The sequence below is a fragment of the Callospermophilus lateralis genome, chromosome 1 (assembly GCF_048772815.1).
Source record: "Callospermophilus lateralis isolate mCalLat2 chromosome 1, mCalLat2.hap1, whole genome shotgun sequence".
NCBI classification, from domain to species: Eukaryota; Metazoa; Chordata; class Mammalia; order Rodentia; family Sciuridae; genus Callospermophilus; species Callospermophilus lateralis.
Genome location: NC_135305.1, coordinates 3,004,595 through 3,018,975, shown reverse-complemented (window position 1 = coordinate 3,018,975; position 14,381 = coordinate 3,004,595). Strand labels below are relative to the sequence as shown.

The window sequence follows — 14,381 nt, the reverse complement described above, 5'->3', positions numbered from 1 at the left end:
GCACAAAGGCAGTTTAAAAATAGTTCTCCAAAGAGTGGATGTGCCTGTGTTCCAGAAAAACATTCCTTAGAAAACCAGGTCAGGACCAGGTTTGGACTGTGGGCCCAGCACAGCCTGCTGCCCCTTGGCGTGCACTGTTAGGTCTGGGTGGCTTTTTTCAGTTTCACATTCTGTCCTAGATAGGACCACTTGTACTGTTTTCTTCAAGATTCGGAGGAGTTTGGTTTATTTAGAGTATAGTTACACGTGTAGTTGATAATTTTAAAACAGGTATAGGAGGTTGTAAGAATAAATGATAAATGCAGGTCAGTATTTTACATGACTTGTAATTTGAGGTCCTCACTTCCCATACGCCTCAACTTTCTTCCCTGTTAAATGAGGATAAAACAAGCCAGAGTATGCACCTGGGACCTGGTAAGAGAAAAAAACATGGAAGTTTTATCAGTATTAATCACATTTATGAAGAATGTAATGAAGTAGCATGGTGGATTGATTACCTCTACTATAGTAATGATGGCATAAACTGTTTTTCTTAGGTAAAAATTTAGGTAAGTTATGATTTCTTAAAATTTTATAAAAACCAACTGGCACTGGGTTTATCTTTTAATTAGTTATTTTTTTTTCTATTAAATTTTCTTCCAATAATTCCTCTAGCAGTTGTAACACTGCCAAACCAGAATTGTAAGTGAAAAGTCAAAATATTGAGTTACTGTTTAATAAGCTCTAATTAGATCTAGGGTGACTTTGGTGTTATAATTAATATATAAAAATTATTGTAGATTAACAAGCAGGATTGGAGTGGTTCATAAAGAATACTTTCCTAAAATTTTGATAATGCCTTTAATTTACATAGCTGGTTCCTGGCTGGTATTTGTGCACTGATTTGGTTCTGAAGAATAAAACCACACACATGCTTCTTTTCTTGTACAGTGACAGTGTCTGCATGACATGAGAAAGGGACCTTCGGACACACCGCTACCAGCCCCCTGCTGTGTGCTCCTTTTGTGCACATTGGGTGAGGTAGAGGGCTCAAGAGTTCTGTAGTTACATTTTTATTTTTTTAAATATTTCTTTTTTAGTTGTAGGTGGACACAATACCTTTATTTTTATTTATTTATATGTAGTGCTGAGGATCGAACCCAGGGCCTCACACATGACAGACCAGCACTCTATCACTGAGCCACAACCCCAGCCCTCTGTGGTTGCTTTTAAACACATCATTTGTGGAAGTGACTTGGAACTTACAGGTCATCATGGTATAAGCTGAATGTCCTAATTTGTTATTTTAATATTCTGTGTACCTCACCAGGACTATACATTCTATTTTTACTTTTTAGAAGAAATATTGTCTTTGCTTAGCCAAATGTGGTGTATTATTTTACACTCCCAGTTAATGATGATACAATGAAGGATGATTGTCGATGGAAGTCTTTCTCAAGTCCTGCTGTCTGTATTCCTGAACATGGCCTGTAACTCTTGATTGTGTGGGGACATACGCCAATGAGTAATAATTTCCCTGTGTTCCGAACAGTACATTGGGGTCCTGTCATTGTGTCCATAGCTCCCTCCTCACTTGCTGTCTGCACCCTCTGCTCTTCACCTGGCTTTCTGGCTTCCCCTGGTGTTACTTCTTGCTCTGCGTGCCTACCTTCTAGCAGACCCTTACTGACCCTCATTTCCTGTTTAAAATCTGTCCTAGACTTACTTTGAGATGAGAAAACCCAGCTGTCAGAATTGCCTTTGAGGGAACATGCCCTGCATGAGGCTCCAAGGCACTAGCCAACTCCTTTGCATTCTTGTTTTTACTTTCCTGATCCTTCAGGTTTATTCAGGGAAGATGAGCTTGATAATAGGGGGATCCCAGATAGATTGAACACTAGGACTCTTTTTATAAAGGATCTGTGGGAATGGGTAGTTTTTTATAGAATACCATTAGGTTTGTAAAATGCTTAACTTTTTGTAGGCTTTCCTTATTGAATGCCATTTATGAAAGTACTGGACTTTTTCAAATGATTTTTTTGATAGGCTTTCGGAATGGTTTCAGGTTGGCATATTTAAGGGATTCCTTATATACCATTAATATTCCAATACTGCAATTGGCGACATTTTGACTCTGAGGAGGGTGCATGAGTTCAAGGTCAGAGAGATTGACTCATGCTGTTCATTATAACCAATTATTCTGTGACAAATGAGTTTGAGATCAGGCTGAAAATTCTGTACGAAAAATCAATAGTTCTAATCAGGCCCTTTCAGGTCATTTACACCCCACCTTTTGTTGGTTTGTCAGGGAAGAGCCAGATAAAAGCCGGGTGATGGCAGGGCCTCGCTTCTGTTGCCATTCCCATTCAAAACATATTTTGATATCTTAAATGAATAGTTTAATTGGTTTCAAACTTGTAAATGAGTGGAAATTCACATTATTTCAGTTTTTAATATTCTGATAAGATTTTCCAAATTAGCTTTAGCTGTGTAATTTCCCTCCGCCCTCCCCAGAGGAGGGAATTATACTTAGTCTTTAAGCAGATTTTGAATGCCTTCTTTCAGACACTAAATTGAAAGATTTTCGGAAAATGCATCTTCTTAGTTGAAATAGATGGGATGGTTGCCTTGCTTTATACAGAAGAGTAAACTCTGGGTATTTCCATTTTAGTTTCCTGATGAAGATGAAGAAACAAGGTTGTATCGCTTAAAGATAGAGGAGCAGAAACGCCTAAGGGAAGAAATTCTGAAACAAAAGGAGTTACGTCGGCAGCAGCAGGCTGGTGCCAGGAAGAAGGAGTTGCTGGAAAGACTTGCCCAGCAGCAGCAGCAACAGCAGCAGCTCTATGCCCCGCAAGCCCCTGTGGAGCAAGAGGAGCAGGCGGCTGCACCCTCTCCCACTAATGGTAACCCGCTGCTACCTTTTCCAGGTGCACAGGGCAGGCAGAATGTGAAAAACAGACTTCTTGTTAAAAACCAGGATGTCACCATTTCAAATGCTCAGCCTAAAACATCAAACTTTGTACCATCTGGTGCTAACATGCAGTATCAAGGACAGCAGATGAAACCACTGAAACACGTGAGGCCCGCCAAAGCAGTACCTCAGAGTCAGATGCAGCCTCTGCACAAGGTGGTCCAGGTCAAACCTGTGGAGGTGGAGGAGCCCACACCCCCTCCACAGGCAGCTCGCCCAGCGTCCCTCCAGGGCCGGCCTCAGGACATGAAGCCTGGCGTGAAGAGGACTGTCATGCACCGGACCAACAGTGGAGGTGGTGGAGATGGGCCACATGTCAGCTCCAAGGTCAGGGTGATTAAGTTGTCAGGAGGGGTAAGTTGACAGAGTTTTACAGGTGCTTTTGAATCTGTTTCTTCTATAAGGTCCTGATTTTCAGAGATAAAAATTCCCACTGTTGGAATCATATAGACCAGCCTTTACCACTGGAAGTTGGCTTAAGAATTGTTTAAATACTGCTTCTATCTGGGACCCATTTGAATTGTTTAAATTATCTCTTGAGTCAATTTAATGAAGACCAGGGTGGCATCCCACAATTACACATTTCTTAGGTTTAGCTTCTTTTTGTAGATAATTTGTGATAACAAATTGTTATAAATTTGTGATAACAAATTGAACAAACTTGATGCATCAAGTTTGTTGTGAAATAAAATTTCCTTTACACAAAGCAAATGCTTGGCTGTGTGTAGCTTGAGCTTCAGTGAGCAGCTATGGGTGGAGAGGGCAACCAGCATGTGTACTTGTCCACTTTTAAGCAGCATTGGACTGACATTTATACCTGTTTTTCTATTTTCAAGACACATTTTCCCCTATCCCTGTTTTTTAGGCAGGGTCTTGCCAAATTGCTGAGACTGGCCTCAAATTTGTGATCCTCCTGCACCCCAGGCTCTGGGATTACAGGCTTGTACCACTGTGCCTGGCTTTCTCCATACTTCTTTTTTAAAGCAGTTATAGTTCTAAATTAATCATGTATGTTCTTACCATGTGCTTTCAAAAGTAGAGCATGCCCTTGCTTTATTTAATTGTTTATTTATTTATTTGCAGTACTGGGTGGTCACAAACAGTGCCTCATGGGTGCTAGGCAAGCACTCTACCACTCAAGCTACATCCCCTGCTCTTTCTTTTACTTTTGAACAGTGTCCATTTCAGATCATTTTCAGTAAGGCACAGGAATTGCAGTTTTACTGCAGTTTGGATAATTTCAGCTCTTTGAAGTAATGAGCTACTGAAGATAGATTCCCGTTATAGAAGGTTCCCCAGGAAAGAGGTGATGAATAGAGTTCCTGCTTTTTTATTCTGCCACATGATCTTCACGTAGTAGGAAACTTGTACCTGTGGCTTTAATTATGGCGAATTTAGCAAATTCTGTGGTTCATGTAGAAGTTGTACTCTACAGTGCTGATACACATTGAGGAAAAAATGGGAAGGCTATAAACAAGCTTTTAGAGTGAACCCACTGGTAATCACTGTATTAAAAGTGCAAAATATGCACATTGGGAAGGAAAATCATCTCTAACTGATGCACCGGGAGAAGGTGCTGCCTAGGAATGTGAAGGAACGCACAGCTTGGCATTATATTATTGGGAGTGGCCTGGGCTCCGGAACAGATCACTTCACTAGTTGGCCAGTTAATTAATTTCAATGCTTTTATTTCTAGGTTTGTCAAATAAAAATACGACTTTTACCCATGTGCTATAAGAAAAATTTTATAGACTAATATGTTAGAAGTTTCGGATGTAGAATATGCAATAAGGAAACCAGATTTTGCTTTATTTGAATCTGTTTTTTCTCACATCTGTTTATCGGGATTCAAAATGTTGATAATTAGAAGATGTTACATCATGCTATTTTACTATATGAAGTTGTCTCTAGATGTGAACCCAAGAGCCTGTTGGTTTCCGTAGAGGCTGTGGCCTTTCAGATATGAGCCTTGTTTATGAGACTGCTGTGTTGATCAGAGTCTTGTCATTCTTGGATTGCAGACCTGAGTGGAGGCATGGCTGCTGCTGGGAACAGGCCTTCCCATACTGGCCAGTGCCCTGTCACGGCAGCAGGTGGAAAGGGCTGCGTGCACCCTCTGTCCCAATGGATGGCAGTGGAGGAGGGTCAGTTTTATACCTTCAGCAGCTTTTAAACAAGCTTTTAAATACTACCTTTCATGAAATTTTATCTACTGAAATTTTTGCTTTTTCTGCAGTGTTAAAAAATTTTTTTATATCAGATCTTTTTCCAAAATCATGCTACCTAATTTTTTTAATACTTATTTTTTAGTTTTAGGGGGACATGATATTTTTATGTGGTGCTGAGGATCGAATTCAGTGCCTCATGCATGCCCAACCCCAGCCCCCATGCTACTTAATAAGTAGGGAAAACAAAAGAATTTTCCATGAAAATAGCTATCTGCCAAACCAATACTTGGGAATAACTGTTCATTTGCCTCTCCAGTTTGTAAATGGCTCTTCAATTACAGACATGTTCGAGTCTCAGGATTAGTTCTAACAGCTCCTCCAGTATAGTACGTTGGCAACTTTTGGCTGATCAGATGTGTCTCTTGCTTGTATCTCTCTGAACTAGGATGAATAGCATTTCCCTAGTGATGCTGGTATTGGGTTGGTTTTTTCCTTTTGGAAGTTGGTGGGAACCATTCTTAAGAGAGTGTATTCATAATTGTGGTTAGGTGCTAATTGTGTGTTTTTTCAGGCTGTGAAAAAAGGAAACAGATGAGTGCTGTCAGGTTTGACTTATGTATGCCCTGCTACCTAATGGCAGCTTTTTTTATTGATCTGTGCACCCCTCGTGTTTGGTTATGAGCCCTTAACTTATTTTCCTTATGCTGTGGATCTTGTGTATAAGGTTTCCTAGAGAGGTACCCCAGAGTCAGTTTTATTTACTCTTTTTCCCTAACCTGAAGGGTTTCCTTCACCTTTTTCTGACCTAAACCTTTATCACTAATGAATTTAACGAAATGTCTCTCTCTGGTTATCAGTCTCCTGCTCGTAGTCCTCCTTGAGCTCAGTTAGGAGACTATGTGACTGATTCCATCCAGAGCTTGTCCCCCGTGGGTGACCACAGTCTGAGTATATCACGGGACTGCTCATGTGTGTTTGTGAAAGCAGAATTTTTTGCCATTCTTCCTACATTGCTCAGTTGGAAATATCTTACAACTTAATTAGGCTTCTCATAGTCCTTATGCCTGTGAGGCAATTGTGAATCAAAACAGAGTTCTCTTTTATTTCCCTATCTAATTTTCAGAATCAAACCATTTATCTTTGGGTTTATTAAACTGAGCTTTTGAAAGGTGGGCTTGTATTCCTGCCCTTTGTTAGGTATGTCATCTTTAAGGTGATTTTGATTCACCCTGTCATAACATGATTTCTAATCTTTTATATGGGTCCTCTTTGTTCAGCTTTCTGCATTCTGGACGTAGGGAACATCTTCAGAGGAGTTTCCTAGAAATGACTCTGCATGGTCATGATGATGTCTGCAGGTGCTGTATGCTATTCAGAGGCTTGCCCTGGCATCATACTTGGTCTTGGCCTTTCTGAGATCTATTTTCATAGGGTACCAAGCTTGGAACACTCCTCCTTGAAGACCATGAATTGACCCCTGAGCCTAGATATGTGATACATAAAAGCATCATGGCTTTGGGTGCAGAAAGACTCATGTTTGGATGGTTGTCTTTCTTTGCTTCCTTTGAGACCCTGAACAGTTCTTTCTTTTCTCTGAACTTCATTTCTGACTCCAATGGGATTGATAAAGGTGCTGTGAGGAGTTGATACATGAAAGCTTCCTGCAGGTAGAGGCACTTACAAATTGTTTTCTTTTTAGAATACTTGTAGAAATCGGGGGTTTCAAGCTGGATGGGAGCAGTGGCTGCTTTCTATCTGATGTTGAGCATGTACTGTCAACATTTATGAGGTAGAGGTTCATTCCTGTTCCATAGGTGAGAAAGCTGGGTCTGAGGGAGGTCACATCACCAGCTCAGGGCCATATAGCTCAGTGGCAGGGCTAAGCCTCTAGCTTCAGTTTTACTGTGGCTCTCTAGCCCCTGGCTTTATTCCAAAGAGTTCCCTATTCTACCTGCCAGTTCTTTTATAGTGTCACTCATTTCTGTCTGAGGGTGGTGTTTTGTTTTTGGTAAATGTGAAGCAGTAGGGCTTAGAAGATTGTCGATGGAGGCTTCTGGAACCAGGCTGGTGATTAGGTTCCATTTTGCTTGCCCATGCCCTCCAATTGGTAGTGACTGACTGGAGCAGGATGTGCAGAAAGAAGGACCTGATGATTAGTGAGCCACCCCGACTGTGGGTGCTGCTGGCTAGGGCTTCCTCCTGCATGCTGGTTCAACCATCCTGAGGAAGGAGGTGATGAGCATATGAATCACACCAGGTCAAGTATCCCATTTAAAACTTGGAGTAGAAATTATTGCAGGATTTAAAAAGTGAAAGAGACCTTTTGCTATGAAACTAATCCTGCACTGTTTATATGATTTTTTTTTCTTCTTCTTCCCATTTTACTTTCTGGATTTGATAGGTGAGATTACAAAAGGAACAAATTGATGCTGCTTATGTCAGATGTCAGCAAATACTGCTTATAAAATTTAATGTGCCCCCCCCCAAACGTTATTTACATAACTCTATTTAAAGAATTGTATTTGGAATGGCTATCTTTTTACTACTTAGCATTATAGAATAGTCTCTATTTGCTCATTTCATTACCACAAAATCAGAGCCACCGCATTGATGTATATTTGCAGGTATTCCTTGCTTCCTAATCTTGCACCAAAAAGAGTTTAGTGATACACAGTTTTATTTTTGTTGTTGTTGTTGTTTTTAGTTGTAGTTGGACACAATACCTTTATTTTATTCATTTATTTTTATGTGATGCTGAGGATCAAACCTGGCACCTTACATTTGCTAGGTGAGTGTTCTGCCACTGAGCCACAACTACAGCCCATAAAATATGATTTTTAAAGTAATACTGGCACAGTTTTTAAAAAAATGCTTTACATAATGGTTGCACCCTACTGTTTTGCAGAAAATTTGGTATAAAATCTATGCTGATTATGTGGTAGAATATGAACTTCAGAAACTGAAAGAGAGGCCTTGTTAAATCATTATTCTAGTCATAACCGATACATAATCGAAAACTTCGTTCAAGTAGTAATAGAGCAAATATAAAAAGAATCACCTGTTTACTTATGTGAGCTTACTATGGCGGCCTTTACCCACCCTTGGAGAGTAGACCCAGGGAGGAATCAGAACAATCACTAGTCCTGGGAAAGAAGGTCTGCTGCAGGGGCCTTCAGCTTCTGGGAAGTAGCTGGTCTCTGCTGTGTTTGCATCTTGACCATCTTCTGGAGGCTTGCCCTTGCTGCTGCGGCCTGATGAGCCCCAGCTGCTCACCAGAAGCTGGGGTCAGGTCTCCTTCCAGGGTTGCTACAGAGAGATGAGGCTGTAGCTGGGTGAAATGAGTGGCAACTCAGTATCACTGTGCTTAACTTTCAGTTTGGGGTGGGGAGGGAGGGGGTTATTCTGAGTAACTGTAGGTAGTGTTCATTAAGAAAATAAGAGCAAGTACTTATCAGCTGCTTTATTCTGATCAAAGCAATGGAAATTTTAGGAATTTGGCTGCAAATTAAGCAAACAGTCCTTTGTTCTGTGGGCCACACAGAGAAGTGGGAGAAGCAGAGGATGCCCCAGCAGGAAATCCAGCTGTCCAGTTGTGATTCTCTTACATTTTATTTTTTAAAGGCTGTCAAATGCTCATACAGAAGGTCCCACTTTATCTGTGGGAGCTAGCTTTAGAGGACTGGCCTGGACTTGTAGGTCTCTTCCCCTCCCTCCTTCTTAGGAGGTGTTCTGTAGGGAGGTGTCCTGCTCGCCTGGTCTCTCTGGCTGACTGTGTTGATGTTGGCGCAGCTTCACTTTGAGAGAAGTTGTAAGGGTAGCGCAAGGAGCTCCTGTGCACCTTTTCCTATAGCCATTGCCTGCTTGCATTTTCTTTCGTCCTCACCTCTCTTTTTTCCTCTTACACACACACACACACACACACACACACACACACACACTTATTTTTCTCACAATTGTTTGCCAGTAGATTAGAGGCATAGTGTGTTACCTCAGACCAGAGACATTCTCTTATAAAACCATAGTTGTATATTGCAAAAATCAGAATGTTTCTTGTTGAGGAACCATATCATCATCGAAGCCACCGTCTGGATCCTGCCTAGGGTTCAGTCCTGGGCCATGTGCTGCATTTGTTGTTTCCTTCAATCTGGAACAGTTTTCTGACCCTTCGTTTCTATTTTTTGTTTTTGTTTTTTTAGCCCTTGACATTTTAAAGGGCAGAAGCCAGCTAGTTTGTGCAGCATCCTTAGTTTGGGTTTGTCTTGTGCTTCCTCCTAATCAATTTCAGGTTGTGCACTTTTGGTAGGATGGCCACAGAGGGCTGTCATCCTCAGTGCCTCCTCCAGTCCTGCGGTCTCTCGGGAGTGGGAAGTTTGAATGGGATCATCCCAGAGATGGTGTTTGCCAAGTGTCCGCCACTATGTTTAGTGCTGAATGTGCAGTCACTGGCCAGTCATGTGTGGGAAGGTACTGTTGGCTGTACCCCTTCTGGTCAGGGAACCATGCCAGCAGGCACTGATGCTTTGCTGCTGCTGGTGCCTCTGTGTGTCAGCTCCGTGAGTCCTGTGGCCATGGCTCACTCAGGCCCTTGTTTTCATCCACTGCATCAGTATAGGCTTCTGAGATCTTAGGTTACTCAGTCAGCTACCATTCTCACTATTTACTTTGATGCTAGAGAAGTCCCAGATCAGCCAGTGAGAGTCCCTTTCACTGACTTCTATATCCTTGAATTATTTCATACCACTCTTTGACCTTGTGCTTCCTTCCTGTTCAGGAGAGTTCCAGTGCAACTTGTCTTTCTGCCTGGCTCTGGGATTAGTCCTGTCTCCAGGCAGCTCCAGTTCCTCAGAGTGGAACACTCAAGCCAGGGGTGCTGTGTTAGTTTTCCATCACTGTGACAAGAGATCTGAGGTTGTTAACTTGCAAGGAGGGAAGGTTTCTTGCTCACAGTTTCAGAGGTTTCAGTCCATGGTGGCTTGGCCTGTTGACTTTGGGCTCTGTTGACATAGTACGCTGTGGTGGGAGCACCTGGCAGAGGAGGCCTATTCACTTCATGGCATCCAGGAAGCAAAGAGTAGCGTCCAGTGTCCCCTTCAAGGCCACAATCATGGTGACCTTACTTCCTCCCAGCGGGCCCCACCTCCTAAAGGTCCCACTGCCTCCCATGGCACCACAGTTGGGGACCAAGCACTTGGTCTTGGGGCCATTTAAGATGCAAACCATAATAGGTACATATGGTTCTTGTTAGTGCTTCTAGGCCTTTCATGTGGGCTCTTCCTTCTTCAGTGAGTTACAGAGAGAGAAAAAGGAATCCTAAAGGGACTGCTTAAATAGGTCAGATTTGTTGTGTGTTACATTTCTTGAAATAGGTCATTAACAGGGAAAAGCAAAGTACTTTTTTGCCACATTAGGTTCATTTTTTAAACCGTTGTAGTTATTGGATAGTTCTAGGAGAAATGAACACTACTCTTTAAATATTTTAAACAAGGCCCTCGTCCTCTGTGGGCCAGAGGCAGGCCAACGCGTTGATTTTGGCAGCAACCAGAGTACAGGATGACTGATAGAACGGTCTTCGAGGGGCATCTTCTTTGTGGCAGGGGTAGGACACATTCTAGGACACATTCATAGGCTGGACACATTCCGTACACTGAGACTGTGCCCCAGGTGTCGTGGTAGTATCAGCAGGGCTCCTCAACAGCCAGGAGTGCGGGCCTTCTGCCTTCCTCAGAACCCCAGGGGTCAGGGCTTAGTTGGGTGCCAGTATTGATGAGGTGTATACGTGTCCTGCGGGGTGCCTTCTTGCTGCTCGAGCTACCTACAAAATAGGAACTTCTCATCAGTGAGCTTACAAGAAAACAAGCACTCAACGGGCTCTGGAGATGGGACCATAGGCAAAGGCAGGAGTGATGTGGCATCACTGACTACACAGCAGCAGCAGAAGGAGGGAGAGGAAGGCATCTGCAGAGGTCCCATGGCAGCTGCTACCTGAAGGAAGGCCGTTCATTTGGAGTGCAGACAGCAGTGTGTCTGGAGAGGGCTTCTTCAGACTATTTTGAGTCTTGATTTCTAGAGCATTGAGAGCCATTGAAAAGTCCTTGCCTTGCTTTGGCCTAACTGCTAACTGGTATAGAATCATTTGTTTTATCCCTTTAAAACCATCTGTCACCTTTTGGTAACTACTGCTTTAAGGGCATTCGCAGTTCCTCAGCCCTTCATGCTGGGGTAGGTTGCTTTTCCCCTCCCTCCTGCTCTGTGGATGTGGTGTTCTGTGCCTCTGGCCCCGAGGGGTGCTGCTGTCACTGAGGTTCAGCCCTGGTGGGCCTGCCGCACTCCCCTGGCTCCTGGGTGCTGCTTCTCACTTAGGAGGCTTTGGCTTTGTATTCCATGTTTGTCTCCAGAATTCAGGACTGTCACACAGATACATATATTTAAGAAGCTTAAATATTAAGCTGAAGATATCACCACGTAGTTCAGTTTGTTCTGTCGAAGCAGCAGAAGCGTGGGCAGTGTTTCCCTCATGCTTCTGAGGTTGAGAGTAAGAGTCATTTCTGCGGACATTTAGGTGATGCCAGGAAGTGAGCAGTACTAGGAACCTCCCCCCAAAAACACACAAATTCTTCTTGCTGATTCCTCTAGTCATCTTTTCAAGCAGAAGTTCATTATCCCCTCCCCAGACTTCTTTATCTGATTTGTAGAATGGGATTGTATTATACGGCCTATTTGCTGCCTTACAGATTTTCTTAAATGGTAGATGGTGCCATATGGACTGGTTTTTGTGAGACCTTGGGAGTATCACCCAGGAGAATCCATACCCAGCTTCCACAGTCAGGCTTGAACACTGCTGGCCAGCCTGCTTCTGGCAGAAGCTAATTTTGTAGGGTGATCTGGTGGTGCCTGGTGCAGGGTCTCTTAGTGGGCCAGGTGGAAGTGACTTGGAGCATGTTCCCATGCCTGCAGGTTTAAAGGACAGGACCACAGACAGAGTGCTGGAAGACGAGATGAGAAGGGACGCTGCCATTGACAGAGGTGGAGGAGGTGGAGGCAGGTGGCACAGTCACACAAGATAGCCTCCTAGGGGCAGTGGCACCTTTGTTAGTCTCTGGTAGGGAGAGCTGAGGTCTGGAACCTCACCCTAAGTGAGGGTCCATATTTGGAAGAGCCAGACTTTGTGGCCTAGCTGCCTAAGAAACCACAGTGTGCAGAGCCCCACCGTCTTTGCAGTTCTTCCTTCTTTTACCTGGTGGTTTGTGCTGTTCAGATTGGAGGATCCAGGTATCAGATCCCCTCATAAATTCAGGGCTTTGGTTTATGTATTTTTCAAAAAGCCAGCTACTTTTGCTCTTTAAAGATTTTCTCATGCGTAACAAATTTCAGAACGGTAGGTTGTTATGAGAGCAAGCACTTGAATAACTGTGCCATGTTCTTAGAATACTGTAGAGTCTAATATGTGTACTAATAAGAAAATCCTTTTAAGAAGTCCAGAAGTTATGGATTCTGTCTGCCCTGATGTCTTTAAACTCATGAATTCGATGTGTGTTCAGCCTGTATAGGACCTGTTACCAGGAGGAGACAGAGGTAGTGTCTTGATTTCAGTTGTGTCTGTGCTTGGTGTCCTGGCCACTAGGTGAGGATAGTTTATTGCAGAGAGGAAGCAAACACTGTAGATGTGAAGTGCTCCCACCCTTTCTCACATTGCAGCAGTTTGATTAGGAAATTGACCCCGAATCTGGAAGAGAATGTTTATTTCTCTACCTTTTCTCCTTTAATCCAGCAGTCTTGTGTTTGTATTTAGAAACTTGATCTAGCTTGCATATCATTTACCATGCAGGTTTTGAATGAGCGTCACAGAGATCACAGGGATAGGCCCTGCATTGTTGAAGTTAATAGAAACCTGTACGGGAGGGCTACAGCTGTGAGATCCTCAGCATTGTGGGTGACAGCGAGTGCGGCCTTATCGGGAGCAGGATTCGTGCGGGGCTGCCCTGGGACGCCACACCACTGTCCTTCTCTGTGTCCTGACAATGTTATCTGTCCTCTCAGCACGGAGTATCAAGTGTCTGTCAGGAGTACGGAAATTAATTTAATGTCACCTGAAGACATGCAATTAATCTTTTAGAGGTTTTCATAAACCTTTACAGAAAGAGTTGCCAGTTTGGCGGATTTGGATTTTGGGGTTTAGAAGAAGATAAGGAAAATTAATTTTTCATCAGGGTTAATACAAGCTAGCAGGGCCACAAAGGCTGAGAAAAATGGTTGGGGAATTTGTCAAGTGTTGTCACTCCAGAATAATGCTGCTTAACGTCTGATAGGTATAATCAAGGGTTGAGATTTCTATGGAGAGGGATTAATCAATTTGCTCGCTACTGAATGCAAGTCAGTGATATCACTTCTTCATGGGGTTTAGGAATGAAAATAAGATTTGATCTGTCAAATTGCAAGAAGCCCTGACAGTATCAATAGGCATTTTTATCAATACAGTTAAATCATTTGTTATAAATAAATTTGTCCTGCTAATGTCGGTGGCTACAAACTTCATTTTTTGTAAGATTAAGCTGATAAAAAGTATCCCCTAAGCTTACTTAATTCAGATAGTTCTTCTTAGATATTTTTAAAAAGCACTAGTCTGAAGAGACATGTTTATTGTATTCATTTAAAAAACCTGTGGAAAGAGAAACAATCAAATGTCTCTGGTTTGGACTTAGGTGGGCCCAAGCCCTTTTCCCCTTTTCTGCTTTGGAGGAAGAAGAAGATAGCTAAAGGTGTATCCATACTCTGCCACATAAGGAGTTGAAAACTCCTTGGATAAATTTACCTCTTAGGACTGGAGCATAATCTGCCCCCTCACAACCGCTGATCTGCTTACTTTCAGATACAGATTGTTGCATAGATGGTTAATTGGAGTCATCAGTTTGTTAACGTTGGCTTAACTAAGTACTATTAAGTGTAGGACCACTTTCAAGACTGCCACTGTGTGCATAGGTTATAGGAGATTTATCAGTAAATAGGTAGCTTCACTTTGGCTTGGTTCTCACTCAAGTTCCGTCTGTCTGTGGAAGTATGGGTCTGTAAAATAGGTCTGGACACAGCCCCGTAACATATAGATGGATTGACCATTTTCTGGTGTTAGCCCAGAAATTCAGGGTTTTATTTCCCACTGTAATTAGCTTTTCATTATGCTACATTGAAAGAGAATATTTAGACTCTTAATTGGACTTTTATTTTTTCAATTTTTTTTATAAATTGAAATAGCTTCTTCTTTTTAT

General features: G+C 42.6%; 1 protein-coding gene across 5 annotated transcripts in view; it reads left to right on the top strand.

The window, feature by feature from the left end:
• The window catches only part of Rbm33 (RNA binding motif protein 33), a 94,367-nt gene that overhangs the window by 69,462 nt on the left and 10,524 nt on the right, over positions 1 to 14,381 (top strand). For all 5 annotated transcript variants that reach the window (XM_076831348.2, XM_076831330.2, XM_076831339.2 and 2 more), the window contains one exon: positions 2,651 to 3,307. In XM_076831348.2, the coding sequence (XP_076687463.1) occupies positions 2,651 to 3,307 (657 nt within the window). The remainder of the gene's footprint in view (positions 1 to 2,650; positions 3,308 to 14,381) is intronic.